Source organism: Desmodus rotundus, chromosome 10 (assembly GCF_022682495.2).
Source record: "Desmodus rotundus isolate HL8 chromosome 10, HLdesRot8A.1, whole genome shotgun sequence".
NCBI classification, from domain to species: Eukaryota; Metazoa; Chordata; class Mammalia; order Chiroptera; family Phyllostomidae; genus Desmodus; species Desmodus rotundus.
In genome coordinates this window covers 12,407,702-12,431,373 of record NC_071396.1, presented here as the reverse complement: position 1 = coordinate 12,431,373, position 23,672 = coordinate 12,407,702, and the positions used below count along the sequence as shown (strand labels likewise).

The window sequence follows — 23,672 nt, the reverse complement described above, 5'->3', positions numbered from 1 at the left end:
CCCAGAAAATATCTGGGGTTTCCCTACCGAAAGGGTGCACACCTCATCTACCATCCTAATGAATGCCTCTGGGTGAACTCCACCCATACAAGAGAGTTTATAATCTGCTACTGACTCACTTTACACATAAACAGTCAGCGAAGGACCACCAAACATTAAGGATAGCCATTTGCATCAGATGGACTAAAATAATAAAAAGTGACTCCAGAAAAATAGAGATAATACAGAGAACTAAGTAAAACTTAAACATACATAGAATATTATTTCATCCATAAAAAAGAACAGACTATGAAAAATGATCAAAGAATAAGAGCTCATAGAAATTTAAAATTAGATTCAAATTTTTAAAATAGAAAAAAAGGAAGATGATAAAAAAAAAATCTCCCAGAAAAAAGAACCAGAGGCAAAAGAGACGAAGGGCTAGAAAGATAAGGTAACAGAAGATCAACTTGGGAGAGTCAACATTTTCCTAATGGAGTTTCACAAAAAACAAAAAAAGTACGAAAAAGTTAAGATAATGTGAGTGATAGCCTAGGCAAGGGCTTATTTTTGTTTGTTCCATTTGAAAACACCAATAAAAATGAAAGTTAAAATCTCCCGATAGCTTTTATTTCCATGAAATAAAGTATTAGGGGGAGAGGAAGGAAGGAAGGAAGGAAGGAAAAGAGATATATCAAAAAAGAAATTAAGTATTAAATATTAGCTGTAGGTGATAAACAATGAGCACCAATGTTTATACTGAAAAGGCTCTCCCTACCAATTTATTATGTTACTTATCTGTAATTATTTAAATAACTCTTTCTGCCCAAGCAGTGTTTAAATTAAAACATTTTCTCTTTCTCCATGGGAAAGTGACTTGGGGTCACTTTCTTCTAGCCTATTTTACTAGCAAATATTGAGTTAAAATAAATGTGAATTATGAGCTACCACCAGGCATCTCCTGATTGGTAAGATGTACTGGGCCTAGGAAAACTGTGAGTGGACTAAATATCACTAGCAAGTTAAGATTTTGGCTTCCATGACTGAGTCTGAGTCCTATAACTGTCTTGTTTTGCAGGAAATTGGAATCTTCACTTAATAGGCTTTCACAAAACACTTGTTTCTTTAGAGCAGTGGTTCTCGAAATACTGTGTCAGAATCACATTAAAAGCTTTATTAAAATAGACTGCTGAATTCAATTCCTGGAGTTTCTGATTCAGTAGCTCTAGGGTGGGAATCAAGAATGTGCATTCTAACAAGTTCCCAGTGAAGCTGATGTCAGGGACCACACTTTGTTGCTAGAAACCATGAGATTCTCCTAAGTCAACATGGTTGCTAGTCATGTGGTTTTGTTCTCTTGCACCTATGCTATTCTCTGGGGGCTGGAAAATGGCCCTATACTGTTATAATGACTCTTACTTATGACATGCCTGATGCAGGCATAATGTGTCTCCTTTCCTATGTCCTCTACATAGCTAAGGGAACCTGGTGCCAAGTTATGGCCTACTGGATCCTGGGAGTATGAATTTTAAGTCAATCCAAGACCTTAGTTACTGATCACATAGAGTGGGCATTATACCACTTAACCTGCTTCTGCAGAAATTATCTACCAGATTTCCACCCTAACAGAGACAGTAATGTGACACACAAAAAGCAGAGTTGACCACCACCTCACCTGACTTAAACTAGAAGGCTGAATGTCAATAAGTCTTGGCGAGAGGAGGCCAGCCACCAGACATCGATTATAGCCATCAGAAATGACTTCATTGATAAATGGTCCTGATTTCTTTAAAAAAGTCAAAGTCTGTAACAGATCAGTAAGATATCAATACTCAAATTTACAAATTTAACAAATTCAAGTAAACAAATTTAAGAATACTTAATAAAGTCATTGCCCTACTTTATACTTAACATTTTGAGTAAAACTAAAAATAGCAAAATGGAAATTGTGTAAGACTACATTTCCATAATTTATTTCAAGAAAAACAATTTATAGGTGATTTAGCTAAATCAATGCTTCCTAATTATAAATAATACTGTTAAGGATATTTTACGTGGCTCATATTGTTATGAAAGGTAATCCTGTTACCTTCTCTAAAGCTGACAGACTTGGTGACAAATCTCAGTGAACTAAACACACACACAAAACCCTGAAGTTTATTCCTCTTGGCATAAAAGAGATCTGATAAGATGTATAAATATGGCATTCATCCACATCTAGCTGATTATTAAAAGGTCTGTCACTGGATGTTTTCCTGGGAGAGTATTTTTCAACCTATCATCAACACCAGCTGTGCCGGGCACTGTATCACTGTGCTAGGTACCTGCCTTGCATGGCTTTATCTATTAACAAGCTTCTGAGAAGAGGAGAATTTAGAGGAAGGAAAAAAGGGACGTGGTATGGCAATGACCTACTCTGCTCTTTTCCTTGGGGTTCAAGCAGCTAACACCCACAGAGAGCTGCTAGACATCCCAGTAGTTCTCATTAACCTAGTAGAAGCTACCACAAAGTTAAATCCATGGCCTGACTTGAGTTCAGTAAGAAACACTGTTCATGCTGTTGTTACCTACCTCCTTCTGAAAGCCGGTACAAGTTATATGAATAACTCCGGAGTTTAACAAACAAGTGGCATCTAAAAAAAAGATTTTTTAAAAACCCACCTTAATATTATATTTGAGATGGCAATGATACAACAGAATTTATCCTAACAGATTGCAAGCCAAAGTATCAAATTATTACATACAATAAATTTTAAAATAATTTTTCCAGGTATTTCTATCCTAACAAGATACTAAACATTATCACAAATGCGCTAAATGTGAAACACTTCATCTTTTCTAGCAAATTCAAAAGTGATGATTTCTTTATAAAACATGTATTAAATTTTCATGTTATCAAACTAAATTCTTAAGTTATCTATATATTAGCTGACCATGAAATATGGATAGTACTATATACATATACACATATATTTCACATAAATACATGCATACATACTTATATGTTATTTTTCTCAAAAGGTTAGGGTAATACATACCAAAATTATAGGAACTTGGGTTAAAAAATTGTTCTGGAGGTGAATATGAAGGACAGACTCCTCGACTTAAACTTCTTTCGTGTACGAATATATCCAAGATGTAATGCGGAGAAGTACTACTTACAACAGAGTCCAAGGACCACAATGCAAAATAAGAGCAATTATGTAGATATTCTCCTGATCTGAAAGAAAATTTCACAGAATTATTAAGTCATTGAACTGCTACAGATACAAACACCAAAAAAAGAGAGAGAATCATACCTTAATGAATCTGGCATTTGTGCATGATACCAACGATTTATGTCAAAAATCCCCAAATATATGGAAGGCTTTCCTTGTCCGTATACATTCACTTGCCAAGTAAAGACTGATACACTTGTCTCAGGAGACAGAGCTAAAAGAAAAAGCTAGTATTAAAAGACAGAATAATCTCAAAGTAAAAACCCCAAATAATATTTATAAGGAGGCTTGCACATAAATTTGTATTTGTCAAAACACATTTCTGTTATGTGCTTTGTAAATAGAGATTCATTCACTTGTATCTTGACTTTTTTATATTTCAAAAACTACTCGTCTAAAAAGTTATATTCTGGCTCATTTCAGTTAACACCTGGTCAGCTTTGAGGTTTAGGGGTAGAAAGTAGAAAATGATTTGAATGAATATACTCCCAAAAGTGGTACACGGCTAGTACCAGAATATCAACACCTAAAATGAATGCCTTTAGACCATAGAGCTTAATTCTTTAGAGGAATTCTGGCTGAGGAGGACTGAGCTAGCTATATGGTAAAGGAGTAAAAAAAACAAGTACCTGGGTGGTGACTATGGAATGAGAAGACAGGAACATTAAGAGACATCAATAGAAGGGAAAAGGAAAGTAAAAACATGAGACACAACTAATGGGAAATACAGAAAAGAAGATGCAAGTGGGCAGTAAGAGTTTGATGAGTTCTGGTTTTGACATGGCTGGTTGGATGTGAAAAGTGTATTACTAACAGAGATGTGGGGCCGAGAACAGAGACAACTCCTGGCTGAATGAGCTAACCATGAAAACAAATCCCAACCAGAACACACAGCATGGTTCTAGTGGGCACTCCCGGAACTGAATGAACCTACCACATTAGCATGTTCAACCCTGACACCCATCCTTAGGAAAAGGTGTAGCTTAATCATTCCACTCGCAGACAGAGACACACAGGCTGAGAAATGTTTGTCAAGGTCACCACTAGTGACAGAACTGGGGTTTGAATCCATGTAAGTTTCTAAAATCTATGCAATTTTACTATGCCAGAATGTTTACCAGGAAGATGGAATCACACCAAAGAAAACGGCAAAGCCCTGCCTGGTGTGGCTCAGTGGGCTGGGCATCATTTGGCAAACCGAAAGGTCACTGAATCGATTCCTGGTCAAGGCACATGCCTGGGTTGTGGGCCAGGCCCCTGGTTGGGGGTGTGTGAGAGGCAACTGATCAATGTTTCTCACACACTGATGTTACTCTTCCTCCCTTTTCTGCCTCCCTTCCCTCTCTCTAAAAATAAATAAAATCTTTTTAAAAATATATTAAAAAAAGAAAAAATTAGAGACAACCAAGGCATGTTTGTCATGTCTCAAAAAAAAAAAAATTTGAGAAAAACATTATTCATAGACTATTCAGAGATTATTCACAGTAGTCAAAACTAGAGGCCATTTTTGTTTTGTGTTAGATTAAAATATAAGAATCCCTCATTTCCTTCAAGTGTTCAACCTGTGAGTTCTATATAGCAATGTGGAGAACAAATACCCAGTATCTCATACAGACCTGGATCAATTCCATAATTAGTATACCAATTATTTAACTACCAGGAATGTAAACTCTAGAAACCAGTATATATCATAAACTTTAAATCAAGATTTTCATTTCTAAAATCACTTGAACTGTATCTTATTGATTATGCTACTACAGTTGTCCCATTCTTTTTTCTCTCCCTTAACCCCCTCTGCCCTGTATGCCCATTCCCTCCAGCATTCCCCCACTTAGTTCATGTTTATTTGTTGTACATACAAGTTTTCTGCTTCTCCATTTCCTATACTGTTCTTAACCTCCCCCTACTTTGTACCTATCAATTAGGCTTCCTCCCCATACCTTTTCCCCAATTCTTCCCTTCCCCCCTCCCCACTGATACCCTTTCATATAATCTCCATTGTGATTCTGTTCCTGTTCTAGTTGTCTGCTGAGTTTGTTTTTTTAGGTTTGGCTGTTGATAGTTATTGAGTTTGCTGTCATGTTACTTTTCCTAGTTTTGATCTTTTTCTTAGCTAAGTCCCTTTAGCATTTCATATAAGGGCTTGGTGATGATGAACTCCTTTAACTTTACCTCATATGGGAAGCACTGTATCTGCCCTTCCCTTCTGAATGATAGCTTTGCTGGATAGGGTAATCTTGGATGTAGGTCCTTGCCTTTCATGACTTTGAATATCTCTTGCCAGCCCTTCTTCTTCATTTTTTAAAAAATATTTTTATTTATTTATTTTTAGAGAGAGGTGAAGGGAGGGAGAAAGAGAGGGAGAGAAACACCAATGTGCGGCTGCCTCTCATGCGCCCCCCACTCAGGACCTGGCCTGCAACCCAGCCATGTGCCCTAACTGGGAATCGAAACAGCAACCCTTTGGTTTGCAGGTTGGCACTCAATTCACTAAGCCACACCAGCCAGGGCTTGCCAGCCCCTTCTTGCCTGCAAGGTTTCTTTGGGGGTATCAGCTGACAGTTTTATGGGAACCCCTTTGTAGGCAACTCTCTTCTTTTCTCTTGATGCTTTTAAGATTCTCTCCTTATCTTTAATCTTTGGCAATTTAAAAATGTCTTGGAGTGTTCCTCTTTGGGTCCCACTTGTTTGGGACTCTGAGTTTCCTGGACTTGTATGTCTATTTCTTTGCCAGATTGGGTAAGTTTTCTTTCGTTATTTTTTCAAGTAAGTTTTCAATTTCTTGCTCGTCCTGTTCTTCTGGCACCCCTATGATTCAGATGTTGGTATATTTGAAGTTGTCCCAGAGGTTCCTAGGCCTCTCCTCCTTGTTTTTGAGTTGTTTCTTTATTCTGTTCCAGCTGAATGTTTATTTCTTTCTTTTGTTCCAAATCACTGATTTGAGACCCAGTTTCCTTCCCTTCACTGCTGGTTCCCTGTATACTTTGCTTTACTTCAGTTTGTACAGCCTTCACTTCTTCCTGTATTTTGCAGCTAAACTCATTTGTTGTGAGTATCCCGATTACTAGTGTTTTGAACTCTGCTACTGTTTTACATTCTGATAGGTTCGCTATCTTCTCGTTGCTTAATTCTTTTTCTGGAGTTTGATCTGTTCTTTCATTTGAGCCTTATTTCTTTGTCTTAGTGCACCTGTTATGTTGTTGTAAGGGGCAGGTCCTTAGGAATTTGACAGGGCGGGGCTGCCCTGGGGCACTATTCTGTGGGGGAGGGGTCAGAGAGGGGACAATGACCCTTGTTCAGTTCTTGCCCTGCTTTCAAGAGACTGGCAGTTTTTCCCGCCGCCACAACCCCCCAGGTTTTTACAGTCCGAGTCTCTGAGGCTTTATTTCGCTGACACTCCAACCCTGGGTCGCACAGTGTATCTCACTCTCCAGTTGCTCTGCCCAGTTTACTCCCACTTGAATATGGAACTGCTCGGTACGCCGCCTCCTTGGGGCACAGCCCTGGCTGCCTGTCTCTGCCCCTCCTACCAGTCTGGCTTTTTCTTCTTAACTTCTTGGTTGTCAGACTTCCATACAGTTCAATTTTCTGGCAGTTCTGCTTGTTTTTTGTTTTTAAATTGTGCTTATTTTTTGTTTTTAAATTGGATGTTTCCTTCTCTTGGTTGTGCAAGGAGGCAGTCTATCTACCTACACCTCCATCTTGGCTGGAACTCCAAAGATTTTGTTCATTCGTTCCTTTGTTCATTCATTCATTCATTCGAGAGAGGGGAAGGGAGGGAAACATCGATCAGTTGCCTCTCGCACAACTCCAACTGGGGACGTGGCCCACAACCCAGGCATGTGCCCGCCCTGACCGGGAATCAAACCAGCGACCTTTTGATTTGCAAGCCAGTGCTCAACCACTGAACCACACCCACCAGGGCTAAATCAAGATAAATCTTAAATCAAGCACTCACATGACATGTAAGAGTACTTTTAACTAATCTTACCTTCACTCATCCCTTCCTCTCTGTCACCATGAGATCGAAATTTCTCTATACTCTGGCATCCCAACAGTTTGGTATTACTAGTCTGTCCCCTCAAAGGAAACATGCCACCTGTGAGGTCCAGTGTGTATCTTTCTTCACAGTACTCTAACCCCTGAAATAAAATGTACAAAAATCTTTACCCTAACAGAATTCAAAGCAAAAAGTCATTCTAAAATTAAATATTCTCTGAATTTAAAGATTTTTCACACAATACAAAAAAAAAACCAAAAAAAAAAACCCACCCCAAATTAAACCTTAAAGAGAACATATCAATTTATAGGGGCTCTAAAATTTTATATAGCATAATCCACTTATTAAGTCAAAGGCTAGCTTTAGTCTCCCAAAAATACCAATAAATCTTCTAAAGCTGTCACCAAACACAGGAACATTCCCCTGCACTTTTGGATGGCATGTAACTGGACTAACCACTGAAATTAGATATACGTATACTTGAGGCCAGCAAACCTACTCCTGTGTTTTCACTGAAATTCTTGCTTTGGAATAGCTTGTAGTTTTTTGGTTTTTTGTTCATCAATCCCTTTAAGAATCTGACAAAAGATAGGAAACTTTCCCCCCAAGATGCATAATCATAAAAATGCCACACATAATTCAAGGACTCATAGATTCCTGTCCCTAACACTAGGTTAAGAAAGCCTGTTCTAGAGAATGAAATGAGAGGGTTGACCAAATGTGGCCATTAGCAGCACCCCACTATCTCCTGAAGAATTCAGCCAGAAAAATAGTCATGTGAAAGGATAGATACATTTATCCTTTTACAATTAACTGTCAGTGACCAAACTGTTTATAGTTACGTCATGGTTTACCGATTGATATGTTAGAACAACAAAGTGGCGTTACTTTTCCTGGGTACATTTAGGCCATAAGTTTCAGTTTTGTCCAATTCACTCACTGGAGAAACAAATGATACCCGGAGTGCTAACAGTGCTACCTTTGTAAAACAGCTGGTCTCCGAATCCCTAATCTAATACGTTTTCCATTATATTATGAATATTTTACTAACTTGAATATAAGAATAACTTTTCAGTATCTTAAAGACTTACAACAGGTGAGCAATGAACAAAATGGTAATATGAAGCTGTATTACCATTACCATTTACCTCATATAAGATTTGTCCTGATGCCAAACACTTTCTATCACCAAAGGCCAGCTGAAGCAGATGCAAACTCAACACATCCCCTTCACTGAAAGAAAAAAAGATTAGCTTTTTATGTAGTAGTTTTCCTAAGAATACTATCTTATTAATTATATTAAGCATCTCTTACTATCCGAATCAATTTAGTTTGCATACAACATTGAGAGCATGTAACAGAACTAAGGTCACTGGGAAGAATTCAGTTTTACTTGGCTGTTTTCATAAAATGCTGTCCTTCGAAATAAAAACTGACTTTTAATTATTTGATTCTAACTAAGTTAACCTGATGGTGTTTGTATACTTCAGGTGACACCTTATGTAGCAGAGACTACAACTGCTTGCCCAGTATTCCTTCTCCCCTTCTTTAATAGGTATGCTTTCATTAGGCATATGGCTGCCTAAAATATACTACATCACCCAGCTTCCTTTGCAGCTATGTACAGCAGGGTCAAGTTCTGGCCAAGAGCATGTAAACAGAATTATCCAATGACAACTACAGAACACCTTCCTTAAGGTTTTTGGCTTTTCTCCTTGTCCTTTGCACCTTCCTTCTGGTCTCATCCTCCTTATTGTTAGGCTTCTACATAAAATGAAGTCGTTGCCCTTTACCATGGGGATGATAGTGATGCAGTAAGAATATAAAGCAAAAATAAGAAACTGCACTGCTCAAGTACAGAACGCATTAAGTATTAACAGCACAGATTTCAAAGCCACACACTCTGAATTTGAATTCTTATTACTAGCTGATCTTTTTTAAAAAAGATTTTATTTATTTTTTTAAAGAGAAAGGGGGAGAGAGGGAGGAAGAGAGGAAGAGAAACATCAATGTGTGAGAGAAACATTGCTCGATGCCTGTTGCATACGCCCCAACTGGGGACTAGGCCTGCAATCCAGGCATGTGCCCTGACCAGGAATTGAACCAGTGACCCTTTGCTTTGCAGGATGCCACCACCCAACCAGCTGAGCCATGACAGTCAGGGCAAGATCTTTCTTAAAACATTTCTTCTTCTTGGCTTCCAGGACACCACAGTATCCTCATGTTCCTCATGCTATACTATGTTTAGTCCTCTGCTTGGTTATTCTGCCCTCTGGTTCTCAGTCTCTATTTCTAGGTAAGAAGGTCTGCAGGGCTCACTGCCTAGCGCTATTCTTTTCTCTAGCTATTTTCATTCTGAGGCCAGTGGTTCTCAATCTTGACTGCTTATTATTTGATCACCAGGGGAACTTTGAAAAAATATATACATTTAGGCCCTACCAACAGAAATTGACCTTATTGCTCTAGGGTAGAGAGACCAAATTCAAACACTTATCCCTGCCTAGAAAGCCCTATATAATAAAACTATTCTCCTTTTCTGGCTTCATCTATGACTACTCTGTACTCTACCCTTACTGCCCTTGCTTTTTCCCTGAGACATTTTACTAAGACCTTTGGATTCTTTACCCCAGACCCCAGATCTTCACATGGCTCTCCTCCCTACCTGCCCTAATCAGCTTTGTTCAAATCTCCCTAACTACACTATTGGTTCCCTACTCTACCACTCTGTATCTCCTTTCCCAGCTTTATTTTTCTGTATCACTGTCTGAAACTATATTAAATATATTTAGTAATATATTTATTGTTTGTCTTCCTCACTGAAATATAAAATCTAAAACAGAAATTTGTCTACATTCTCTAGAACGATTATTAGCATACAGTAAATGCTTGATGATTTTGTTCAATAAATAAATACATGGATCATGAAGCAAAGACAGCCTCTAAGAGACCAAAGATTAAACAGGATATATTGCATACAACCAACATTAAAGAGAATACGAGTCAGTTTTTCATTTACTTGTCAGTTGTTACAAAACTAAATGTGGCTTTAATTATAATTGATAAGCACTATGGCAAACTTTTAAGATCTATACCCGTGTTAATTTTGTACTGCTATAGTCACTTTACAGTGATTCTTTTTTCCTTTTATTTTGTTTATACAATGGCTCTGATGGGAAAGGGAAAAAAAAGAACACATCACCTGTCTGTTTTAGAATTATAATCTAAATTTGTATTATTTTTGTCCACATATTTTTAATAACAATACAATATGGTTTGGGAGGAGAAAAAGAAAATAAAAAATAACAATAAGCTGCTAGGAAATTCAATGATGAGGGAGATGTAAGAGACTCTGTCGCATTACATACTCTGTAACATAAGAGATTAATCAAAGAATGCCTTACAGCAGTATTCCTGATGTATACATATGTATTGTTTATGTATGTATATGCACACAAAAAATGTAAATAATCTTATCTACAATTTACTGGAGCTCATAGACTGCCCTGTGTCTACCAATGGACCAAAGGTAAGGAATCATGCTTTAAATCATATGTACTAACACATACCAACATATATAAATGATCATCAGATTCTCAGAGAGGTGCATGACCTACTAATTTAAGGGCCCTAATCAAAGACTAAAAAGTCCACAAAAATATGGCCTCCACCTCCCAAAAAATCTCACATCAGTAATACTGATGAATGCAACAAAAATTATTTAGGAATAAATAATCTAAATTACAAACTAAATTAAACCTGTCTTAGTAAAAGAATATTTAGGGGACTAGAAAGTGGTTTAAAAATCATTAGAGAATTATTCCCATTTGTTAATTCAATGTATTTTGGATAATGAAGAAAATAAGAGGAATCACTTAAAAAAACCCAGAAAATACTATTCTGCCTGTATTTTAAACTATGATTCCTTTGTGCTTAGAATGAAAGGACTAAGGGAAGTGCATACAATTCACAAGCATTTTATAAAAAAAAATCAGGAGAAGAGATTTTTGTGGTTATAAGAACAGAGTGAGCATCACTTATAATTTTAAGAGGAAACCTCTTTAAACTTTAGTGTGGGAATTTAGAAAAAGTAAAACAAAATCCACACAAAGAATAAATTTATGAAACTATCATCAGAAGAAATAGTATTGAAAATAAGTGGAATACAAAAAATAGTTTAAAGGTGCCCCCTCATCCCAACCACACAGAGCCTTCACAAGGCACCTTTCTCAATGCTGCTGGTCCACATTACACTCAGGTGAACAGAAACGGGGATCTGACCCAGTGAGAGGTATCTGTTTCTACTATTTTCAGTTATTCTCCAGGATCAACAAATTTCAAAAGTGGCAAGTTATGTCTTCATTCATTCACTTACTACAGTGTACGGTAAGACAAAACCTCAAAAGTGGGGACATCTAACACAGAAACCAATATTGTCCCCAATTCAAGTACAAAAATTCTAAGAATGGGACTTGGGAAGAGAAAGTGCTGGAAGCAGTGAGTGGTCAAGATCATGTGGCATTTATACCACAAATTTTAATTTCATTGATCATCAGAAAAGAACTAAATAGCTAAGAGAAATAGAAGAAAATCAATACTTATACTGATCTAGCACTGGAAATGAACAAGCTTAACCATTAGAAATTAAATTGAAAAGAAAGATTCGTCTCTAGTTGTAAGTAAGACAAAATCAGAGCTTGTGACAGAGAAAAATTCACCAAATTAATCCTAAAAATATACTGCAAAAGGCAGGTAAGACTAGAAAACAGAGTAGGGATAAATAATGAGAGAGCCATGTAAAAGAGGAAAAAAGAAAGGAGATTATAAAAGAAAAAATGGAAAAATGGTCTTACGAGAGAACACACAGCACCATAAAAATTGCCTAAGGTAATAAGAGGTTGCTCGCTCGTCTGAATCGGCTTACTCTTGGAAATAACACTGAAACAAGTCAAGCAAACCCAATTTCTTCTCACTGATGTCTGAGTATTACTCAAACACACAGAAATAATCATTTAACTTTTCAAATCATTTCAACTACCATTCACTAATTCACGGAATTATGTTGTTTTCACTAAAAAGAGACAACATAGTACAAAGATTTCCAAAAGTAATTAACTGCTGCTCCATTTTAACAGGTATTTTTTAAAACCACCGGTATCATACTTACCTATCTTGTGTAGACTGAACAGCCCACAAGTAACAGCAGTTACGAGGATCATTCTCAGGTTCTTGAAAAGTAACAGCATATATGGGAACCCTTCCACCTTCCAACTGTGTGTAGTACCTAGACAAGGCAGAAAAATTAGTACAGTTCATGCTTTTAAATTACAGTTATGTATGTGAAAGAAAGGTGTCTCAATGTAAGATTGTGCACTAGAGCTACTACTGTTCCTGTGACCATCTTATCTTTAAAAATACACAGGGTACGAGACAAGACAACAAGGCACCCACCCCCCAGGCAGAACTGGAAGGATTAACATCACAAAGCTCATTCATATATGCATGTGTGAGCCAGTCCTTCCAGTACCTGTCAATGTATGCGCTCTGTACTGCTGCACACTCAGACGTACCCTAGAAAGGGATGAAATACTGCCACAGCGCTCCACTTTAGCTGTTTGGGTCTAAGAGTCAGTCTCCTCCTCACCAATAAAATGAGTTAGAATCTGGAGAGTTCCCATAAACACCTTAAAAAGCATAATTAGCCAAGAAATGATAGTGCTACAGAAAATGCTGCAGAAGCCAGATTCCCCAGGTACTCTCTCAGGAGCAACTCAAAGACAAGAGCTGGTAAAAAGGTATCAGCGAGGAGATTTGAGATGAACTTCCCACAGGCAGCTACTGCAGAACAAACAGCACTGGCACTTCACTGGTACAGTACAGGAGAATGTGACTTGAAGAAGTACAAAAGTAGTCTGTGTTTACCTAAGGGGCTTGTAATACTCTAATATTATCAAAGAACCCAAAGGTAAGAAATGGGCCTGTTTGAGATGAGGGAATATTCTTATTTTCCACCTCTCTTTTCTTTACTTCAAATTTGGCAAGTAGGTACCAATTTGTTGGCAAAACTAACAGCAGAAAGTTCCAAGGGTGACTATTTTGTTGACTCATCTGCAAGATAAATTACTCAAGATGGCAGTCTAACTTACTTTGAAAGAAATGAGTATTAAATTGACAACTTAAGATACAAACAGGCATTTACTTAACTATTAATAGAGATTAAATTAAAAACCTATTAACGCCTATTTGCTAACATTAGCAAATGTTAGCTTCTCAGCAATTTTAACACCATAAATATTAATAACAAGTATCAATATAATTGTATTTGGGTTAAGTTTTTCACAGCATAAAAATTTTTAAACAGTATTTTACACCTTTGACTTTTTAAAAAGCCTTTGTTCTTCTGTCAGCTGTGAACTACCACGGTATACATATTTACACAGACGGTCACGAAGAAAAGGACTTCTGAAAGAACTCGTACTGCGCAGATATGTAGCTCATCTATAGAGTCACGCTTCACTAGCAAACTGAACACCACAATTGACATACCTTTTAAATATACACTAAAAGAATCAATCTAAAGTCATTCCTTCATTATATCGAGTCATAATTTAATACAATGAAAATTATTCGATCATTAATCTATCCTACTTTGTTCTCCTTAAGCTAATTTTTAAATATTTATAGAGTACAAGTTATAGTCAGAAAGAAACTACCAAAAATCTAATCACGGAAAAAAGTTATACTTACTCTCTCTTCATGGTTTTCATATTCCAGAGTGCCAGATAGCCATCAGAAAAACCAACAGCAAGCTGATTTGTCCTGTTCAGGTAGCTGAGAGTTGAAATGGCCGTTCCTGACGGGCTTCCTAATTGGAAACACAGATGGCGCCCTTCTTTTATTGCACCTTCTCTGATGCGTGGTACTTCAGCGGGGATACCAGCTATAACTTCAAGGTCTTTAAAAAAAAAAAGTGAGATAAACCATAAACAACATAAAAGAAGATGAGTCACCCATTATTCAAGTGGCACCTGAAGACCACAGGTATAAATCAAAATAAGATTAGTGATAAATTATGCTGAACTATAAAATAGCCATCCTTATCTACGTAAATGCCATTAATTTTCAAAATACATTTAATTATGTAATTTTAACCCAAATATATCTCTTGGAGAAATGTCTGGTTTCAGGAATGGGGCAGAAAATACATAAGGTGAGCCTGGTACATTTTAATGTCAGAAATCTAGAAAACTATTAAAGTCTAAGAGGAATTTGTCAGACTACATGAAGGAGAACATTGTAAGCATCAAAAACAATAAATGACCTGAAACTAATACAGAATAATACAGAATGTAAACTAATTGAAAAATAATTTTGAAATAACGAAATAAACAAATGAACACATTAAGTAAGTAAAACCTCACGAGTTTCTGCTCTCCTCACCTACAAAAGACCTTACTGATTCACTGGAAATAAGTAGGTGGTGCCAGATTCTTACTGTGGAAGTTAGTACTTAAATGAACAGTAAGCATCTATCTGGGTTTTCTGTAAAAATTGTATTTCAGGTTAAAAACAAATAGCCCTAGTTAATAAGAAAACTCTTCTTTAGGTTAACAGAAGTTTAAAATCATCACCTAATGAGATTCAGGCAACAATCTCAATAAATAAAACAATTAATTTAGAACAAGATTTTTCAACCTTAGCTCTAACAACGGTTTGGGTCAGATAATTTTTCACTGTGGGGGGCTGTCTTGTGCCCTGTAGGATGTGAAGCAGCATCCGTGACTTTCACCTTCTGGCTGTCAGTAGTACCATCTCCCTCTGGTAGTTACAAAGGTTGATGGGAAACTTTAAATAGGAAGAGGAAGGATCATGCTGTCATCACCTGACCCCAACAATCACTAACTGTGAAACAAGACACCATGTGTCTCCTGATGTGATACAACAATTCAGAAATACCCAGTACTTCTGAAGTATCCTTACCAAATGTTAAGAATGAATCTAATCAGATACAAAACGTAAATGACACAAGGAACACATGGATAATTGCAAAATGTGGTGCATTATTCCAGATAACTTCTTCAGCAAGTCAGTGTTGCTAAAAATAAAGAAGAAGATAGAAAAGACTGCTCTGCCTTCAAGAAAATAGATGTCAAGTGTACTGTGCAGACCTGTCTGGATCCTGGTTCAAACTATCTAAATGCAAAAAGATGGGTTAGAGACGATCACAGAAATCTGGTTATTAGATTGTACCAGAGATTTCAACCTTTTTCATCTCATGGCAACATAAGCAATTAAAATTCTGTGGCACACCAAAATATATATTTTTCCTGATCTGACAAAGAAATAGGTATAATTTTGATTCATTCACTCCACACGGCTACTGTTGTGTTGGCTGTTGTCACTGTTTTAACAATCTGAGGGAAAAGAGGTCACTGCCCCTGACTAAATAATCAAGTACTGTATGTTTTAAAAATTCTAATGGCATACCGGTTAAAAAAATCACTGGAATATAACCAAGGAATTAGTATTAATGTTGTTAGGAATGGTAATGACATCATGATTATATAGTAAAATAATCATTATTTGCTTTAAATTAATGCAGAAGGAAAGGGGAATAAAAGATGCACATACAGAAATTTTTAAAACTGACTTGAATTTAGGTGATGGGTATGTATGAATTCTTATATTATTTTATTTACTTGGCGATATCAGAAATCTTTAAGAAAAATATTCAGGCCTGTATATTGATATAACTGTTGTGCAAGGGTAGATTCCCTCAATGCTATTATGAAGGGGTTCAAAAATCATTATCCCATTGTTCTTGAACAGTTACCCTCCTGATCCCTCCTGTTTCTGATTACTTTTTCAGAGAACAGCAAGTGATTAAATTTTGCCAAAATAAATAGTCCATACAGTGAGATACTGTAAACTTATTTAAGAAGATAAGGTAGCCTCTACATGTACTGATGTGGCAGGATATGTACGAAATACCATTAGGTTTGGGAAAATTGCAGAACTGTATTTATAGTACGGAAGGAACTTCATTCTCTTTGTTACATGTATTTCAATAAAATCTAAGTAGTTGTAATTATAAATTACTTTTTTATACAAAAAAAAATTGAATCGAACTCTAAAACTAAATTTTTTGTGTGCTATAAAATTCAACGCCTTCTTAATTTTCATAATTGAGATAATGGCTCTGGATCTCTGATCACGATACAGAGTTTAATTATAAAATTACCCTTGACTAATTCAACTACTGATTGTTGACTTCTGAAATAAAGGATGTTTTAATTCTATTTTTATCTGAAAAGTTTTAATTATGAATATAAGCATTTCAATTAGCCTTATACCTGTGATGATATTATATACAAAACACACTCTCGAACAAAACTTCAAGACTATTTAATTCCTTTATCAATTTTCTATGAAATGCAGTTAACCGTTTCTAATAGATTACAAATTCATTTTTAGTTATTTTCGTTAATCAATTCTTCTGATTTAAACTTTACCCAGGATTTTATTAACCAGGTCTTCATACACATAAAAGTTTTAAGGTATTTTTTTTATTATTGTAAATTTTCTTTCTTAAGTGCATATATGACCATTACTTTTGCAAAGTCAAATTTTTCAGGTTTTATTTTGCAGATTTAAATTTAGTTCAAATGACTAAGTACCTCAATCAAGTTCTGGTCAAACTTTTACAGCTTGCAGTTTTAACCAGTTTTATTACATATTAACAGTTTTTATTAGTTATGATTATAAATTGAGATAAAATATTGATCACATTATCTTTTTCATAGCTGATCCGTAAATGAACAGATCTTCAAAAGTACAGGACTGCTTTAAAAATCAAAAAGGTCCTCCAGCCCTGGCTGATGTGGCTCAGTGGACTGAGTGCTGACTTACGAACCAAAGGGTCACCCATTCCATTCCCAGTCTAGGGCACATGCCTAGGTTGCAGGCCAGGTCCCCAGTAGGGGCGTGTGAGAGGCAACCACACATTGATGTTTCTCTCCTTCTCTTTCTCCTTCCTTTCCCCTTTCTAAAAAAAAATAAATAAAATCTACTTAAAAAAAAAAAACAACTCCTCTAAAAATGAAAAAAGTTCCTTGAAGGTCTAACAGTCTTTTCCTGAAATACACGTTTTTAAAAAGAATTACAGTTCTTCCTACATAAACCAGGCAAGAGCCCACAAATTTTTTAAAAAACCCAAAAACTGAAAGCACTGGAGTAAATTTGCTAATATAAAAATTAGTATTAAATAGGAAAAATTACCTCTTTTCACTTTTTAAAAAATTTGATTAGTATTAGTTGGGGTGTTATTTTGCGAGGGAAGACTTGCAATCACTGTGATTTCCTAGTACATTACTCTATTTGTCTTGTCTTACTACAGGAACATAAACAGAATGCCAAAGCACAAGGCTACAGCCTATGTGGATGGATAATAAAGTCTTCTTTCTTTCTTTTTTTTTTAAAGTTTATTTTAGAGAGAGGCAAAGGTAGGGAGGAAGAGGAAGAGAGAAACATTCATTGAGAGAAACATCAACGTGCATGAGAAACATCGATCAGTTGCCTCCCACAATCCCCCAAGCAGGGACCTGGCCCACAACCCAAGCACCTGCCCTGACTGGGAATCGAACCTGCAGCCTCACCAGTAAGAGCAGATAATGAAATCTTGATAAGGTTCAAGATTTTATACCTTTAGCTCTTCTTTTGGCATTTACTTAGTAATAGACATTATGTAAGTATATATCTGAAAACAAATAAATCAATATCCCTATCTCTTTCAATACCTACATTGATATATGAATACTTCATCAATAAAATAGACTTAAGATATAAAAAGTATCCAGTGCCCAAAACATTAAAATAATAGGTCCAAACAATAAAAGAAACAAAGATACCTAAAGAAGTTTCTATATAAAGATTTTTGACTTTTTAAAAATCAACCCCTTCTATCAGAATATTCAGGTGGTTGATTTTGGGTTTCAAGCGAAGACTAATTACCTGATGCCTCTACTTCATTCTGACTGCATGACAAGTCATCAAGACACAGGTCAATAAGGAGGATCTGTCCAACATTAGTCACCACAGCTGCCACACCAAAAAGCCATCGCAAACTCGGGTGCAAGTGCTGCGTGCTTGCGCTGGCTCCTCCGTGATTAATTATAGGTTCAATAGCTGTTACCTAGAAAGTAGAATGTATGATGATGTTAAAGCAGGTTATTAGGTATAATAGACATTTTCAAACATTTTGTAATATAAAATCGTTAATATACATTTGATGCTTGTGAATCTGAGTAACATAATGAAATCGTCAATATAAAAAGAATTATACCATTATTTCAATATATTAAAAATCATGCAGTTGAAATAACTGATGTTTATTGAGAATTTAATATAAGCCAGGAATTGTGCTAATTGGTTTATTTAATATTCATCATAACCCTTTAATATTGGACTATAATTGCATGTTTAAAGATGCAACACCCAGAGGCTTAGGAAAGTTATCTGAGTTATTCAAGTCACACATTCATTAAATGTAAAATTCAAACCTACATTTTTCTCACTTTAAAGCTCTTAACTGCCTACTCTAGGATTATATAACCTCTTCTCTTAAGGGAGAGTAAAAATCAATCATTCCAGAAAAATTTACTGTTTACTCTTAAAAAAAAAAGTCCTGTTTATCCCTTAAAGCCATTAGAGGTATAATGTTCTTTAAAAGGGCTACATTAGAATGGACTTCACACAAAGTGTTAGCAGTGACTGAATCACTGACATTTAACAAGGACTGCAATGAAAGAAAATTATACTGTAGCTGCATCATGGAGTTATATTTTCCCCCTTCATCTCGTGAATGTCTGTACCTAATAGTCCATATTTTATTTTATACTTAGCTTTCCTTCTGTTTCCTATTGACTCACAAATATTAACTAGGTATGTTATGTAATAATTATTTGGTGATTTCTACTATAATACTGATAAATGTCCTAGAAAGAAAAGAGGAAGTTTGTTCTCAATGTTGTATACATTAATATAAGATTAGAGTTTGTTTCAGGCTATAATTTTCTTACTATAGACAAGAGCCTGGCTCTGTTTCATTAGTAAACAAAGCATTCCATAGTGTTTCTAATTCTGAAAGATGTCATTTCATGGATTGTGTTCCTTTTCTAAATTATGATAATAATGTCTCTAAATATTGAAGCATATTTTCTTTGATTTCCTCAGTGAGGGGTAAGGAATCTGTCACAGCTTACATTCCTCATACAAATACTATGTAAACTAAACAATAATGCCAAGGCATTTTATTTTAAAATAAGACAGTTAAAAGCACACAAATTTAAGAGGGGATACTGTGCCCTAATCCTGAAAATCAGCTAGTTGAACTTCCTTGGACGTTACCTATCACTATTCTTCGTATCTTTTCCTTCTCCTACATTCTCTTTTCCATGTAACACCAGCCATCCACCCAAATGAACTACAAAAACTTAGATAAGTTCCTTCTCAATTACTCTAATCCAAATAATCAAGTCCTGTCTGTGTCATGTCCTGAGTATATACTGAAGCTGTCCCACGCTGTTTCTGCTGTCATTTCTTTGGTTCAGTTCATCATCGTTTACCTGAACTACCCCAAAACAAGGAGCTTTTTTTAACACTTGAGTTCTGCTTTCAATTTAAAATGATTTCACCGTAGACTTTAGGAGGAAGCCCCTAATTGCAAACAAAGCTATTCACAATCTCAATCTTCACCATTTCTGGCTCCTACTTCATACTTCCCCTCTCCCCAAGCGATTCTAAATAAGCCTAGTTTTCCAAATGCTCCACACACTGTGACTTTTTACATGCTGGTCCTTTTGCCTGAAATGTCCAGTCTTTTTGAGTAGAAATTATTCAGATGTTCTCCATGTTCTAAATGGATGCATTTGTGAAAGTACTTGTATTTATGCTGTAAGCTCATTATCGGTCTTCTCCTGCTGGAACACAAGCTTTCTGACACCAGGAACCAAGTTCAATTCATCTACTTATCCTCAAAATCTAGCACATAGCTTTTTATAGTAAGCACTCAATGTATGTATTACTAAATTAATTCTGCCTTAGAATCATCACCCGTGGCAAGTACATATAAGAAACTCGGCTATAAGTTACTTCAGACTTCCACATTAGCCCACAGTGTTCCTCAACTGTAAAAATATATTTCACCATTAAGCTCCCTTTCAACTTTAAAAACTCTATGACTATATATATTACAAATACACACATACATTTAAAAAAAATGTTTATTGATTTTAGAAAGGGGGAGAGAAACATCCACTGGTTGCCTCCCATACACACCCTGACTGGGAACTGAACCCACAACCTCATATGCACCCCGATCAGGAATTAAACCCCCAACTTTTGGTGTATGGGATAATGCTCCAGCCAACTGAGCCACACTGGAAAGGGCCATACATACATTTTAATGCATATCTAAAGTACATACTTTTTTCCCACCAAGTATAGAAAAAATTCTACTCTTCTATGACTTTATATGGGGTGTGTGTGTGCATTTTAAGTGAATGTTCTCACCCTGTATGGAAGAATAGCTACAAACCTGCTGAAGACAAATCAAATTCAAAGTACTTCTATAATTACTACTGGGTGAGATGCCTGGTATATGGAGGACATAGAGATACTAGAATTAATAAATGGTAATTATAAATGAAACCACTACTTAAATATATCATTCAAATCTTAATAACAAAGACATGTTTTCCATATTGCTCCAAGGCTATATAGTTGCCTCTTAAAAAACATGGCCTTGAACTCCACACATGGGTCCACTTCTCTTCTTTAGGATTTTTTCCTCTAGCTTATTTCATTGTAAGAATACACTATATAACACATGTAACATACCAAGTATGTGTTAAATGTATCAGTAAGGCTTCTAGTCAACAACAGGCTATTAAGTTTTGGGGGAGTCCAAGTTATAAGCAGATTTTCAGCTGTGCCGGTGGGGGGGAGGGTAGAGGAATCAGTGCCTCTGACCCCTGCGTTGTTCAAGGGTCAGCTGTAGTCACACACACAAAAATGCCCACAGTAATAAATATTTGTAAGTATATTTATAAACTTTATTTTGAATTTTTAAATGAAAAATAACATACTTCCATAAAAGTGAATTAGAAGTGCATGTATAGCTCAATGAATTTTCATGAAGTAAAACTACCTGTGTAACCAGTAGGGGTTCAGTTTTGAAAACAGAATGTCCACATATCTTAAACAGTACCTACCCTTCCAGGAAGAACAACTGCTTTCACCACTCTTGATATACCAAGGTCGTACAGACAAAGAACACTCCCTTCTGCATCTTCCAATCCAATTAACAATCCGGTTCTCTTCTGCCAAGAGAATTCTCTCACAGCTAGGATTATAGGTGGCTCGTCATTCACTCCACTGAATCTATATGCAGACAGCCGCTCTCCTGTCAGAGAATTTACCACCTCAAGCTGTGGACCACAACTCAAGTAAGCAAGTCCATTTTTCCCTAGAAGAAAAAAAAAGCAAGTATACTGCTTATTTTAATATTGTATGTACACAACACAATCACAAGCTTTTACATGTATAACACAGCTTATTATACAAAACTTTACATGATTATTTCCAAATTGAAATCTAAACATTTATAAAACAGAGTGGTCCTCAATCTAGTAAAATAAATTGAACTACTATCGCAGTAATAAAGTAACCATTCAGTAAAGGAACCATACTATGGGATTAAATACATTATTTCATTTACTCTCTGTCATACCTTAATATAGAGATAAGGCAACTAAACATTCATACAGGTAAGTAACTTGCCCAAAGCCGCACAGCTGCAATACTAACCAAAGCCAGAAGTGGGATCCCAAGTCAGTCTAATTCCAAAGCTCAAACTTTAACTACATTATACCTTAAGAGTTAAAATAGGTGTCGTAAAATGTTAACACGTGACTCAATTCCAAAAGAGTGCAAATTCCAACTGAAACATAACTAACACATAACAATAGGAAATATAAGAAGCCTTTCTTGGCCCCTTACTTGTCATGTTTGGATTTTAATCTGCATGCAATGTAAAGTAACTAGAGGGTATTAAGCAGGATACTGACAATCTGATTTATGTTTTTAAATGTTCCTCCAGCTGCTAAGGAGAGAATGGACCACAAGGGGGAACCACAGAGAAGTAGGGAGATGATACTTAAGCTTGACTGGTTGCCATTAAGAGGGAAAAGTTGACTGACAGAAGATTCCTGTTAGAGGCAGAACTAAAAGGATCTGTTTGCTGATGAATAAGATACCGCTCCCTGAGTGAAACAGGAGAATCAGGAACAGACTCTGAATTTTCCCTTGAGCTGCTAGATGGGTGGTGGTAACTTTCACTATTAAATTTGCAATGTAGGTAAAGAGATAGTTGGATATACTAGATTACGGTGGAGGGCAGGCTATAAGGGTTTAATGAAAAGCACAGCACAGTGGCGACATAGAAGGCATGGGATGAAAGCTCATTTTTGCCACTTGCTGCGCAACTAAGATCAAGCTGCTTCACCTATTTGATTCTGAACTACACAGAACAGTGACTTCTTAGAAAAGCCTAGTACTTAACCTCAATAAAAAGTTGTCACAGTACCTAGCATATGTTTAATACTGTTCCTACTTTTAATATTCAAGAGAATAGCTAAGTGACCAATAAATACGCTTTGCTTGTCTTCCTGCTAGGAAGGATGGCTGTGATATTCACGTTCAGAAAAGTCTGCTGCAGAATATTTCACTAAACTGAAATCCATAATTTAATGACTTCTTTCATAGTTTTCTGCTGTATTATATAATCCAAAATGTATACTGAGATCTTGTTCAGATTAGTGGAATTACAGAAAGATTTTCTGAATATTTTGTCTTATGCAGGGCCCTAAAAATCAGAAATTTTCTATTAATGAGACTGTTTAGGTTCTACTTCAAACTCAGCAATAAAAGGTACTGATCATAAAGAAAAAACAGCTGTATGTTATTTCTACTTTCCAAATGTAGACACTCAGTACTAAAAGATATAAAACATGGTACTTTTAATAAGAAAAATAAAACTATACCCCCCCAGTGACTGAAAACGAGCTCTAGAGTATGTAGATGCTATTACACCTGTAGACGGAGATGCTACGTATTTACGTGAGACCACTCTAACCAGATTCTGCTTCTCGTTCACCATAAAGAAATCGCAATACATGCTTATTAGTATCTTACAAATCAATCAAATTAGTAAATCTTCAGCAACATTATTTTACCTGCAGCGAACTTCCCACGAAGTACAGAGTCCAATGTTATTTCATCTTCTCCAAGGGCTTCAATAGTCACTTCTGGGAACTGCAGAAGATCACTAGTCACTTGTGCTGTTAAGTCTTGCATACTTCCACTGTAATTTTTTTAAAAGATATTATTATGATATATCTCTACTATCTCTAACCAGAATA

General features: G+C 36.1%; 1 protein-coding gene across 4 annotated transcripts in view; it reads right to left on the bottom strand.

Moving 5' to 3' along the window:
• Nucleotides 1-23,672, bottom strand: part of AHCTF1 (AT-hook containing transcription factor 1) — a 69,979-nt gene that overhangs the window by 34,793 nt on the left and 11,514 nt on the right. For all 4 annotated transcript variants that reach the window (XR_008425276.2, XM_024575950.3, XM_045184448.3 and 1 more), the window contains exons 2-12: nucleotides 23,487-23,614; nucleotides 21,465-21,718; nucleotides 18,205-18,385; nucleotides 13,942-14,149; nucleotides 12,362-12,478; nucleotides 8,346-8,430; nucleotides 7,189-7,339; nucleotides 3,279-3,411; nucleotides 3,018-3,199; nucleotides 2,551-2,612; nucleotides 1,655-1,783 (exon numbers count right to left, since the gene is read on the bottom strand). Coding sequence is in view for 3 of the 4 variants with exons in the window: in XM_045184448.3 (XP_045040383.2) it covers nucleotides 1,655-1,783; nucleotides 2,551-2,612; nucleotides 3,018-3,199; nucleotides 3,279-3,411; nucleotides 7,189-7,339; nucleotides 8,346-8,430; nucleotides 12,362-12,478; nucleotides 13,942-14,149; nucleotides 18,205-18,385; nucleotides 21,465-21,718; nucleotides 23,487-23,614 (1,630 nt within the window). In the remaining variant the exon portion in view is untranslated. The remainder of the gene's footprint in view (nucleotides 1-1,654; nucleotides 1,784-2,550; nucleotides 2,613-3,017; nucleotides 3,200-3,278; nucleotides 3,412-7,188; nucleotides 7,340-8,345; nucleotides 8,431-12,361; nucleotides 12,479-13,941; nucleotides 14,150-18,204; nucleotides 18,386-21,464; nucleotides 21,719-23,486; nucleotides 23,615-23,672) is intronic.